This window comes from Schistocerca serialis, chromosome 2 (genome assembly GCF_023864345.2).
Source record: "Schistocerca serialis cubense isolate TAMUIC-IGC-003099 chromosome 2, iqSchSeri2.2, whole genome shotgun sequence".
In the NCBI taxonomy this organism is placed as follows: Eukaryota; Metazoa; Arthropoda; class Insecta; order Orthoptera; family Acrididae; genus Schistocerca; species Schistocerca serialis.
This window is the reverse complement of record NC_064639.1, coordinates 603,325,296-603,338,902: the sequence shown is the minus strand read 5'-3', so window position 1 is coordinate 603,338,902 and position 13,607 is coordinate 603,325,296. Positions and strand designations below refer to the sequence as shown.

General features: G+C 39.4%; 1 protein-coding gene across 2 annotated transcripts in view; it reads right to left on the bottom strand.

The window, feature by feature from the left end:
• Positions 1-13,607, bottom strand: part of LOC126457644 (alpha-1,2-mannosyltransferase ALG9) — a 152,547-nt gene that overhangs the window by 15,168 nt on the left and 123,772 nt on the right. The window contains exon 13 of one of the 2 annotated variants that reach the window (XR_007585496.1): positions 11,234-11,440. Coding sequence is in view for 1 of the 2 variants with exons in the window: in XM_050094118.1 (XP_049950075.1) it covers positions 11,311-11,440 (130 nt within the window). In the remaining variant the exon portion in view is untranslated. Of the gene's footprint in view, positions 1-11,215; positions 11,441-13,607 lie in introns of those variants that run through there. The other variant, XM_050094118.1, reaches the window with a different exon arrangement.

Here is a 13,607-nt window from a genome sequence, read left to right as displayed (position 1 = left end):
GAAGTGCCAGCAGCAGCTCAAAATGCTTTTTCAAACAGTTGGCAAATAGCTCAGCTCTTCACCACACACCGACCGGTTATTCCCCCACATGTGACTTAGGGTGTGAGCCCTGCACAAGGAAATGTTTCTTACTCCCAAGTAGATTTCAATGGAATTAGTACACAAACACAGCCTAGCCATGTGTCTCAATTTAGGTCACATTCCTTTGATAGTAACAAAAGTTCCCCTCAGTGTCAGATTAGCCCCAATTGATGCTTAAGTTTTGTCCATACTGTAACGTGTGCCATGAGCATTATCAGTATCCTCTTCTTTTTTGGACATGCTACAACTGTCACAAGCACTTGGCAGCGATGTGCTGGAGCCAGAAAACAACACTGTGGGCTGATGTGTGAGTGTTCACCAATACACTGTGGGCAGCAGAACCTGACCAAGCATCAGTGTTCGCTGTAAATCCAGTCCTAGCAGAACCCATCCAAGTGCCTAATAAACTCCTCATCGAGTTGGACTTTAGTGGTATTATGACCTAATTCCACATGGATATGGGGCAGTAGTTTCTCTGATTATCCAGGACTAACTAGCAATTCAGGACAAGATAAGTCAACAGATCACGAAAAATCCCCTTCTTGATAGAAAAATATATGTGTAATTTCTTTATTTACATTGTTGCAAAATCCATAGAAATTCTCGTTTCACCAGCTATTGATGGCCCTTAAAAAGTGCATTATTTCATTGAAAAAATCTGTAGTTGATTGAATTTTGCAGTAGATATGGAAGTTTTGCATGTTAATCATATGGCAACATACTCTTCTCTTTGCATGCTATCATTTGTGAAAATCTTGTTTTGATATCTCAAACAGTTCATGAGATACTAGGGCTGTTATGAAAATTTCATTCTGCTTTTTTGCTGCCATGCACAATCGGAACAGAGTGGATTGTATTCAACCCAGTTTCTCGAGATTGGAGATATATAGCGATATCCTCCCAAGTTTCAAGAATAATTTAATATGTTAGCCACCAAATTTTTTAGAAAATAGTTTTTTATAATTGTTTGAGAGAGATTGTAGTTTGGCTGCCACATGCATGACATTCTGTTTCATATCAAGGGTAAACTTGCGTTCTAGCAGAGTTTCCGCCTTGTAGGCTGTGATGTCAGAAGCCAAACAAGACTGGCCAGTGCATGTAGCATTCAAGGAATCTTGTAAGCAAAGAAAAACAGCACTGGAACTGTCATGAAAAATGAGTGAAAGCTCCCTGCCAAGAGGTGGCTAGCAGACAACAGAACCAGCTAGCGAGTCATTGTGCAAGCCAGCAAGTAAGCTTACAGTGAGTTTTACACAACTTGAGATGGGCTTATGGCATCATGTACCTTGGTAAGCAGCGAACCTAAGAGGGGAGGCAGGCATTTCATCACCAGACAGAACAAGTTAGTTTCCTCTTTTCCAACACCAACACATCTCATACCATATATCATCATGACATCCCACATCAATTACACAAAGTTTGCAAGGTATACACTAAATCAATTATTTGTCCATATTATGGAGTTTCAAACAGTTGTGTTCCTCACCATTGTTACATGTACAGAAATGACTAACAGCCAAAGACAAGAAGTTTATGTCTGTTATTCTATAACCATAGTCTTGCATACTGAACAAATTGGTGCAGCTGCAGAACTTGGTATTTTAAGTGGACTTATACCCTCTTCTTAAACTTTCTGTTCCTTCATCTTGCTGAAGATGTCTTCTCAATGCAAGAGTTTCTTATATTATTCATCTGCTCTACTTTTCTCATGATAGAACAACAACAACTGCCAATTATTTCTCTCAACACACAGAATTCACAAGAAACTTCTGTAAATACAAATAATGACTGTGGATGCCAAAGAGTATATAAAACTATCACCACATTATATATATATGAACTCTAAACAAATCTGCAACTATGTTGTACAGCCAGTTGTCTAATTTTCAGCATCAGCAATGGATGGAACACAACACAAAAAGTCTTAAGGCCATAGAGCAATGAGTATTAATAAACAATCCAAGTCAAGCATACAACTCTGTGACTATTGAAATGCAGACTAACTATGCAGAACCTCACAATGCATTGCATTTTGAGGGCAAAGGCTTGACAAACAATTACAGAGAGTAAAGAGCGATCAAGACAAACTCAAGCAACCTGCTGGGTGCAGCTGAGATTAGGCTGCTTGACTTTAAGTGTGCTTCTTCAAGCCGTCAGAACACACAAATGATCCACTCTTTATTAACTTGGAACAATAACTTTATTTATTCAAGAGTAAAGCAATCATATCCAACGCCTGAGAAGATGTCTTCCATGAGCGTTATATCATCCATAACACATTCGGAAGGCTAACGGAGAACAAGCAGTAGAGTGCAAGTTGTAAATATGTACAATTACAAAGAGAATGAAAGAAAGGCAAAGAATAAAAAACTAATGCGTACTCAATTTCACTTGGCAATGACTACACACACCAGACAATGACAGAAGATGATATGTCGCTACAAACTGTTCCAGACAGACACGGGTGTTGCAGTGCGTCATTCGGACCAGCTTTGGCCCCGTGTGCCGGCAACACCTGTTCCAGATGCCGCTACACCACCTTTGGCTCTACCTGATGCTCGGGATACTGGAATCTCTCATTACTCACAATGCAGTCCTCTCATCATCATATCGGTGCCAGCACAAGAACTGACAACACCAGGAGACGTGCCCATGCAGGAACCAGATGACCATCATCTGTCGGAGCAACTCTACTCACCTCCTTCTCCTACGGATGCAGACACATCGCCCATGTCTCCTGCTATAACAACCGGACTTGCTGCAATGGGCAGATTGGTGCACGGGGCCCCAGCAGATTCGACCCCCACGTCTCCTGTCATCTCGACCCGTTAGCAATCTACAGGCCACCTCCATCAAGACCTGTGCAAAAACTTCAAAGGGGGGAAAACTGTTGTGACTCGCTGATCTTTCAAAGTGCTGCCGTGCAGTTATGCGTGTCCTCTACATGCAGCGCTGTCTGCCAGCCATGCAGCAGCAGCACCACCTAAGCGGCCAGCCAGCCAGCGGCCGCTAGACTCGGACTCAGTTATGATTTGACTGTTAAAGCGTACACACGTCTTACTCTGTTTACTTGATCTGTGACTTTCATGTATTGCGTCTTCCTTGAAATATATTTGTTCAACTTGAAGTTATTACAAAAAGAAAGGTACTGGAAGGAAGAAAAAGACATGATCATAGTGTTTTTAGATTTAAAGAAGGCACAGCTCAGTGTGATGAGGCATGTGACTGCCTGGAAAAATGAAATACCCCTAAGCTTATAACTAACTTTACAACTACAAAAATTCAGATGCTGTATGATAATTATGAACACAATGTACAGAGAGGATTTGGAAAATTAAAGTGGTCTGGAACAAAGGGACGTATGCAAAAGGACAGTTCCCTTTCCCCATTACCCTGCATCACACTCACGGATCTCGTAATGAAGTTCAACAAGGACAGAGCTGATCACCCTTGGTACACAAAACAGGTCAGAACACTGTCACAGTAAAAATGAAAACAGCATGCCAAATTTAAACAAATTCAAAATCTCCAAGATTGGCCATCTTTTACAGAAGCTAAAAAGTTAGCATGGACTTCAATGCAAGATACTTATAATAGTTTCCACAACGAAACTGTGTCTTGAAACCTGGCAGAAAATCCAAAGAGATTCTGGTAATATGCTAGTGGCACGACGCAATCAATTCTTTCTCTGTGTGATAGCAATGGAAATAATATCGATGACAGTGCTGCTAAAGCATGGTTACCAAACATAGCCTTTCAGAATTCCTTCACCAAATAAGACGAAGTAAACATTCCAGAATTCGAATCCAGAACATGAGTAACTTAGAGGTAGGTGAAGCAACTTACATCATTAATAAAAGCAAGTCTCCTGGTCCAAACTGTATACCAATTAGTTTCCTTTCAGAGTATGCTAAATCAATAGCTCCACACTTAACAATAGTATATGACTGCTTGCTCGGCGAAAGATCCATACCCAAAGACTGGAAAGTTGCACAGTTCATACCAATATTCAAGAAAGGCAGTATGAATAATCCACTAAATTACAGGCCAATATCATTAATGTCAATATGCAGCAGGATTTTGGAACATATATTTTGTTCAAACATTATGAATTACCTTGAAGAGAATGGTCTACTTATGCACAGTCAACACAGATTTAGAAAACATCGTTCTTGTGAAACGCAACTAGCTCTTTACTCACATGAAGTGTTGAGGACTACTGGCAAGGGATTTCAAATTGATTCCAAATTTCTAGGTTTCCTGAAGGCTTTCGACACGGTACTTCACAAGCACATTTTAGTCAAATTGCTTGCTTACGAACTATTGTCTCAGTTATGTGAGTGGATTTGTGACTTCCTGTCAGAGAGGTCACAGTTTGTGGTAATTGATGGAAAGTCACTGAGTACAACAGAAGTGATTTCTGTCTTCCCCCAAGGTATTGGTTATAAGCCCTCTCTTGTTTCTTATCAATATGAATGATTTAGGAGTCAATCTGAGCAGCCGTCTTAGGTTATTTGCAGACGATGCTGTCATTTATCATCTAGTGAAGTATGATTAGAAGATAAAAAAAAAATTGTAAGACAATACAGAAAAGATACCTGTATAGTGCAAAAATTGGCAATTGGCCCTAAATAATGAAAAGTGTGAGGTCATTCTCATGAGTGCTAAAAGGAATCCATTAAACTTTGGTTACACGATAAATCAGTCAAATCTAAAGCCCATAAATTCAACTAAATAGCTCTGAATTACAATTACGAACAACTTAAATTGGAATGAAGACATAGAAAATTTTTGTGGGAAGGTGAATCAAAGGCAGTGTTTTATTGGCAAAACACTTAGAAGATGCGGAAGATCTACTAAAGAGGCTACCTACACTATGCTTGTCCTTTCTCTTTTGGAGTACCACTGCACAGTGTAGGATCCTGTCCAGGTGAGATTAACGTTCACAGAAGAGCAGCAAGTTTTGCATTATAGAGAAATAGGGGAATGAGTGTCACTGACATAATATAGGATTTGGGATGGACATCATTCACAGAAAGGCATTTTTCGTTGTTGCAAAATCTTTTCATGAAATGTCAATCAACAACTTTCTCCTCCAAAAGTGAAAATATTTCGTTGTTGCTGACCTACGTAGGGAGAAATATTCATCATAATAAAATAAGGGAAATCAGAGCTCGCACAGAAAGACAGGTGTTCATTTTTTCCACACGCTGTTTGAGAGTGGAATAACAGAGAATTATTGTGAAGGTGGTTCGATGAACCCTCTGCCAGGCACATAAGTGTGATTTGTAGAGTATCCATGTAGATGTAGAACAAAGTGGAAAAAGAATTTCTAAATATTCTTGCATTTTCAGACTATACAGAGATACAGAGGAAATTGGATGTGTGGACTTCAGCATAACTGTGAGAAAAACCAAGTTAGAGGCAATGGGAATGAGTTGAGCACTCGCACTTTTTTGGGGCAGAAGATCAAGAAAGTGAATAATTTCACATATTTTGGTAGTGTTGTGACAAGTAGTGGGCATGACAATATTGAGGTTCTGAACTCAGTCACAAAATAATCAAAATTCTTCAATCTAATATGAAGACTTGTCTGGAATAAGGATGTTTCTCTAACAGCTAAACAGACAAAGTTCAAAACTTTCCTTCATTTCACAAGCTAGTAGTTGACTTACTTGTCTTTTGGCTAAAACACAGCTCTCCAGACTATATGACATGATGGACTAAAGGTCTTCAATGGCACCACTGAGGAGGAAGTAAATGCCAGAAATGCAAATCACTTGGTGTTTGGTTAACTTGGCAGTTAGTGATCTCAGTCAATTCAGGAAAGGATACTATTGCTCCAGTGTCAAACCAACACTGTGAGTGGAGCTCTATGAAATTCCTCAGTCTGTCCTACAAAAGACATGGAGAGACCGGTTACTGGAAGTGACAATGAAGGAAAGGCTGAGCACAATGAGCCTGAAGTGGTTTGGTCATATGAAACGGATGCAGCCTAACCAATATTCCCATGAGTACTTTCGAAGGAATGTGTGAGGACAAAAATCCGTTTTATGTCCAAGAAAAAGATGGAAGGATCAAATTAAATAAGACCTTCAAGGAAAGAAGTGATATGGGCTGCTGTTGTGAGGAAGGAAATCTACCATGACAGAAAAAGATGGAGGCAAATCATTGATAAATATTCTACCCAGTTCGTTGATAGGACTCCCCGTAAAGTAATAAGACGATGCGGCAGCCCAGAAATCATGTATTGAAAACTCTGTGACTTCGTGTTCTGTTCCATACATGCATATTACCTTGCCACTGAGATATAAAGTCATGGGTCAGTAGAAAATGAACCTGGAAGTGAGGACATTAAGTTACAACTATGAACAAAAAATTAATGAGCCACGTGCAAGCTACTATTTTGGTCTACAGGCCTCAGAGGCAAATATCAGTGGCATCACTCAGTGATAAACTGGCCACTAGATTTGAATGCAATTATTATTATAACTATCGTAAAGAGTCACGACTCCACTCCTTTGTCTGTTTTGATGGCCTATGTAAGACTGCTGGAGAGAAAGTTAAGCCTGAGCCAGCACATAGAACACGGTGATGCTGAATATTCTGGACTTTTTATGTTAATAAGTGGTAAGGTAGGAGGAGGAGTGTGCTTTGTTCCGCAGGCACTGACTTGTGCATTTGAGTATAATCTGGAAAATATTGTGTAAATACATAATGGGAGAATTTTATGGAGGTTACAAGGCAACTCTTGAAAAGGGAACAAGTCTCCTATATTTATTTCATTTTAGTTTTTGTAGGTGGAGAAATGGCTAAGCCATTAAGACTAGCTCAGATTTTTGTTTTATCCTTTTCAAGTAGAAATTGTAGTTTGAGAAACAGAGGGATTATCAAGTTTCACCTACAAATCGCCCCAGAGTACAAATTTTGAGGAGTAAAAACAAAATAAAAGAGTGGTCCAATATCCCATGTCCAATATTTGCAGACAGAAAGAAGTTATGATTCTTTCCACCAATGCAATTTTAGTGTTGATGTAATTATTCTAATGTAGAAAAGATTTAAATGATGCAGGGGTCAAGCAGCATCATATAAGCCACAATGTCATATGTAAAAGAAGCTTTGAGATAAAACTCTAAGGTTTTATAATTTTTTCCACTGAAATAGTTTATTTCATAGCTACTTTGACAGTAAATAGCTGTCATCTTCAGATCCCCAGGTATATAACTACACATCAATCTCATCAACTGGCGGGTAGCTACATTTATGGTAGATATGAGAATCTGAAGATGACAGCTAGTTACTGTCGCAACTGGTCACAAAATAAACTATGTTGTATCAAGTGATCTTGGCTTCTAATATTACAAATTACAGCATTATATTGTCCCAAAAACATGTGTGAATTATATAAGTGCACTCCAGTCTATGCAACTGGCTATGCTGCGATATCTCTGAGGCAAAGCTAATGCTCAGGCAACTAGCCGAACATTGAAAAAAATCTATACATAGCTATTCAAATTCAATTAGACATTTCTTGTACATAAAATTATAATCTTAACACATTACGAAGAGAATGTCAGAGTTGGTGATAGTTCTGGTCTTTTTGTAATTAGTAGGAGAATGCATTGCACTTGACATATCTCATCATGGATGTAACAGAAATCCAAATAAATTATGCTATCATACACCAATAATCAATCACTTGAGCGTTCATAGGAGACCATCATTTTGACTGACTACTACTATAATAGTACCACAAGGCACATCAGGTACCAACTTTTTCAAACAATGCAGGGCCAAAACTATTGACAGCTAGTGCTACATATTTAATATTCGTCAACAGTGTCACATAACATAGCCACCATTATAAAACAAAACCATGGACTGTGATACACAGCATACCTACTTCCAGCTGCTTGGATGATAATTAGTTTGTCTCACTTGCCTTAAGCTAAGAAACAGTCTAATAATGTCATATTGTATATTCAGACAAGTGTGGAAAGAAGTTTACCATATGATCTGCCCTCAATTATAAAAGACAACGAGACAAAAGTGTTGGAGCTTTTTGGAGTTCGATTGCTATCTGAACTTCTTCCTAAATTATGAGGAAGTACATTTTAATTATACGCACATCAAAAAAAGTTTTGCATCACCTCCGTTCCGAGAGTTCCGGAACCTGTACAGAAAATTGGAATAGACATCAACATAAACATCATTTCTGTCCTTTTTACTGCTCATGAAAACCATACATTGCATGTTGTACCACCATACAGTGAGGCCTTCAGAGATGGTCGTCCAGATTGCTGTACACACCGGTACCTCTAATACCCAGTAGCACGTCCACCTACATTGATGCATGCCTGTATTCATCATGGCATACTATCCACAAGTTCATCAAGGCACTGTTGGTCCAGATTACCTCACTCCTCAACGGCGATTCTGCGTAGATCTCTCAGAGTGGTTGGTGGGTCATATCGTCCATAAACAGCCCTTTTAAATTTATCCCAGGCATGTTCATTAGGGTTCATGTCTGGAGAACATGCTGGCCACTCTAGTCAAGCGATGTTGTTATCCTGAAGGCAGTCATTCAAACTTGTGCACGATGAGGGCACGAATTGTCGTCCATGAAGATGAATGCCTCGCCAATATGCTGCCGATATGATTGCACTATCGGTCGGAGGATGGCATTCACATATTGTACAGCCATTACAGAGTCTTCCATGACCACCAGCAGCATACATCAGCCCCACAGAATGCCAACCCAAAACAGCAGGGAACCTCTGCCTTGCTGCACTCACTGGACAGTGTGTCTAAGGAGTTCAGCCTGACTGAGTTGCCACCAAACACGTCCCTGACGATTGTCTGGCTGAAGACATATGCAACACTCATCGGTGAAGAGAATATGATGCCAATCCTGGGCGGTCCATTCGGCATATTTTTGGGCCGATCTGTAGTGCGTTGCATGGTGTAGTGGTTACAAAGATGGACCTCACCACGGACGTCAGAAATGAAGTTGTGCATCATGCAGCCTACTGCTCACAGTTTGAGTCATAACACGACATCCTGTGGCTCCATGAAAAGCACTATTCAACATGGTGTCGTTGCTGTCAGGGTTACTCTGAGCCATAATCCGCAGGTAGCGGTCATCCACTGCAGTAGTAGTCCTTGGGCGGCCTGAGCGAGGCATGTCATCAACAGTTCCTGTCTCTCTTTGTATCTACTCCATGCCTGAACAGCATTGCTTTGGTCCACTCCCAAGATGCCTGGACACTTCCCTTGTTGACAGCCCTTCCTGACACAAAGTAACAATGTGGACATGATCGAAACACGGTAATGACCATCAAGGCATGGTTAACCTACAGACAACACGAGCTGTGTATCTCCTTCCTGGTGGAATGACTGGAACTGACCAGCTGTCGGACCCCCTACATCTAATAAGTGCTGCTCATGCATGGCTGTTTAGTCATTGGATGGGTTTAGTGACATCTCTGAACAGTCGCAGGGACTGTGTCTGTGATACAATATCCACAGTCATCATCTATCTGCAGGAGTTCTACGAAACAAGGGTTATGCAGTTATGTTATGCCCTTTTAACCATACCGCTGTTAAATGACTTCACCTTAGTGAAGTAATCGGAGAAGTCTATTTCTGCTCTGGTCGGAGTACAAATGACAACACAGAATTCCAGACTCCATTTCACCTTGTTAATTAATAATCTTCATCTGTCTAAATGTTCATAAGTAATAATTGATAAATAAAATAAACCAGAAGAACTGTAGTTGTGCATACACCATTGAAGCCCACATTTACATTAGCCTTCTAATTAGCAACAGATAAATCCCATATGCAACTGGAAAATGTGATTTGCTAGTTAAATTGTATATATTACATATCAGTAGCAATCTCTGAAAGATTTCAAACTGACAACAGTCAGCAGTGTCCTATAGATAAAGTTATAGGACTGTATTGTCTACTCACTGAACCATTCTACCAATTTTTTTTTTCTTATCTGCACTTCTTGAGCTTTTCTCAATACAGTAGTTAACTTACATATAATACAGGGCAACCCATGTTACGTATAACCAGTCTGATACGTGTTACTAGACAATGTGTGACATAAAGAACATTACAGAATTAAGGGATTTTAGACTAAATCTGCTTTTACAGTATAAAGAGTTCTTTGAATATAACTTGCCATAATAAGCAGTGGCATGTCAGACAACATGAAGCATATGTCCAACTTAATTTATCCACTTGTTGTATATATAATGTGAACAACTGAATTTGAAATTTATAGTTGTAAATCTTGGAATCTATATTTGAATCACTTAAAATCATACTGTCTGCAAAGATAAAATATTCCTTTGTTATATTTCTCTTTAAATACCTGTTATGTATTTTCTCTCAGACAAAAACCAATTATGTGGAGCACTGTACCTATTAAATGTAATCATCACAGTACTTACCATAACATCACCTATTCTGACTTATCCTATATCCTGATGTGCTTTCTGTACAATGTAAGATCTAAAGGACCAATAAAAATGCAACACAATATCACTGGAACTAGTCATATGTAACAGCACGCCAAGGTATGATTACTTAAAATGCTATAGCTTCAGAACTCAAAGAAAAGGACATCGTTCAAGACAGAATTTGGTACTGAGATTTTTAAAGTTGCTGTAGTGTAGTCATTACAGACTTACTGGAATACAAGCAGTTGGCTGACAGGGATCTGGGTACAGTGGGATGTCTCTAATGGTCTACCTTCTGAATATTCAGACAACACATAACCATTAGCTGTGCGAGAGGGTATCACTCTCTCAGTCTCTGACAATTACTGGTACATATTTACTTCTGAAATTACAGTTGTGATTCTTTCTATTTTGTTTGAATCCTCTCATTAGGAAATGTTAGTATAGACACTGCTTAATATATATTGGTGGGCACTTATACATGCCAAACATTCTTAGTGCACTGTGCTTACAAACATCTGCGGAATTTATACATTGTTTATAATTTATATGTCAGTTCATTTCCTTAAGAAATATAAATAAATGCATTAAATTATCTGATATTACACTGCACAAACTTTTGAAAATAAGTGAAATGGGTTGCTCAAATAAAACAACAAAGGTAGATAGAAAGGGTTCACCTGTCATTTACTTGTATTCTGTATCAATGGAGGTTTATATAATGTTCAACCTCTCTTTCACTGTACGAATACATGTTCTATCTGTTAACTCCATTCTCTTCCTCCCTTAATTCAAATTTTGTGGACCTCAGGAGATTATAAGGTGCATAGGTACAAAACCTCTCTGACAGCCCAGGTATATAGAAAGCTCTGAAAAATCTGTGCGACCTGGAACACACGGAAAGTACTGTGATTATAAAGAGGCGAAATAACACTGTTACTAATATGTCTCACTTATTCCAAGCAAAGAGAGAATAATAAGACAGTAATTAATTCTAATCCAGAGCTGTAGATTTCTGAAGAGAGACATTATTGTTGTTGTTGCTGTGGTCTTCAGTCCTGAGACTGGTTTGATGCAGCTCTCCATGCTACCCTATCCTGTGCAAGCTTCTTCATCTCCCAGTACTTACTGCAACCCACATCCTCCTGAATCTGCTTAGTGGATTCATCTCTTGGTCTCTCTCTACGATTTTTACCCTCCACGCTGCCCTCCAAAACCAAATTGGTGATCCCTTGATGCTTCAGAATAAGCCCTACTAACTGGTCCCTTCTTTTTGTCAAGTTGTGCCACATACTCCTCTTCTCCCCAATTCTATTCAATACTTCATCATTAGTTATGTGATCTACCCATCTAATCTTCAGCATTCTTCTGTAGCACCACATTTCAAAAGCTTCTATTCTCTTCTTGTCCAAGCTATTTATCGTCCAAGTTTCACTTCCATACATGGCTACACTCCGTACAAATACTTTCAGAAACGACTTCCTGACACTTAAATCTATACTCGATGTTAACAAATTTCTCTTCTTCAGAAACGCTCTCCTTGCCATTGCCAGTCTACATTTTATATCTTCTCTACTTCGACCATCATCAGTTATTTTGCTCCCCAAATAGCAAAACTCCTTTACTACTTTAAGTGTCTCATTTCCTAATCTAATTCCCTCAGCATCACCCAACTTAATCCAACCACATTCCATTATCCTCGTTTTGCTTTTGTTGATGATCATCTTATATCCTCCTTTCAAGACACTGTCCATTCCGTTCAACTGCTCTTCCAAGTCCTTTGCTGTCTCTGATAGAATTACAATGTCATCGGTGAACCTCAAAGTTTTTATTTCTTCTCCATGGATTTTAATACCTACTCTGAATTTTTCTTTTGTTTCCTTTACCGCTTGCTCAATATACAGATTGAATAACATAGGGGAGAGGCTACAACCCTGTCTCACTCCCTTCCCAACCACTGCCTCCCTTTCATGCCCCTCGACTCTTATAACTGCCATCTGGTTTCTGTACAAATTGTAAATAGCCTTTCGCTCCCTGTATTTTACCCCTGCCACCTTTAGAATTTGAAAGAGAGGATTCCAGTCAACATTGTCAAAGGCTTTCTCTAAGTCTACAAATGCTAGAAATGTAGGTTTGCCTTTCCTTAATCTTTCTGCTAAGATAAGTCGTAAGGTCAGTATTGCCTCACGTGTTCCAACATTTCTACGGAATCCTAACTGATCTTCCCTGAGGTCGGCTTCCACCTGTTTTTCCATTCGTCTGTAAAGAATTCGCGTTAGTATTTTGCAGCTGTGACTTATTAAACTGATAGTTCGGTAATTTTCACATCTGTCAACACCTGCTTTCTTTGGGATTGGAATTATTATGTTCTTCTTGAAGTCTGAGGGTATTTCGCCTGTTTCATACATCTTGCTCACCAGATGGTAGAGTTTTGTCAGGACTGGCTCTCCCAAGGCCGTCAGTAGTTCTAATGGAATGTTGTCTACTCCCGGGGCCTTGTTTCTACGTAGGTCTTTCAGTGCTCTGTCAAACTCTTCACGCAGTATCGTATCTCCCATTTCATCTTCATATACATCCTCTTCCATTTCCATAATATTGTCCTCAAGTACATTGCCCTTGTATAGACCCTCTATGTACTCCTTCCACCTTTCTGCTTTCCCTTCTTTGCTTAGAACTGGGTTTCCATCTGAGCTCTTGATATTCATACGAGTGGTTCTCTTTTCTCCAAAGGTCTCTTTAATTTTCCTGTAGGCAGTATCTATCTTACCCCTAGTGAGATAAGCCTCTACATCCTTACATTTGTCCTCTAGCCATCCCTGCTTAGCCATTTTGCACTTCCTGTCTATCTAATTTTTGAGACGTCTGTTTTCCTTTTTGCCTGCTTCATTTAGTGCATTTTTATATTTTCTCCTTTCATCAATTAAATTCAATATTTCTTCTGTTACCCAAGGAGTTCTACTAGCCCTCGTCTTTTTACCTACTTGATCCTCTGCTGCCTTCACTACTTCATCTCTCAGTGCTACCCATTCTTCTTCTACTGTACTTCTTTCCCCC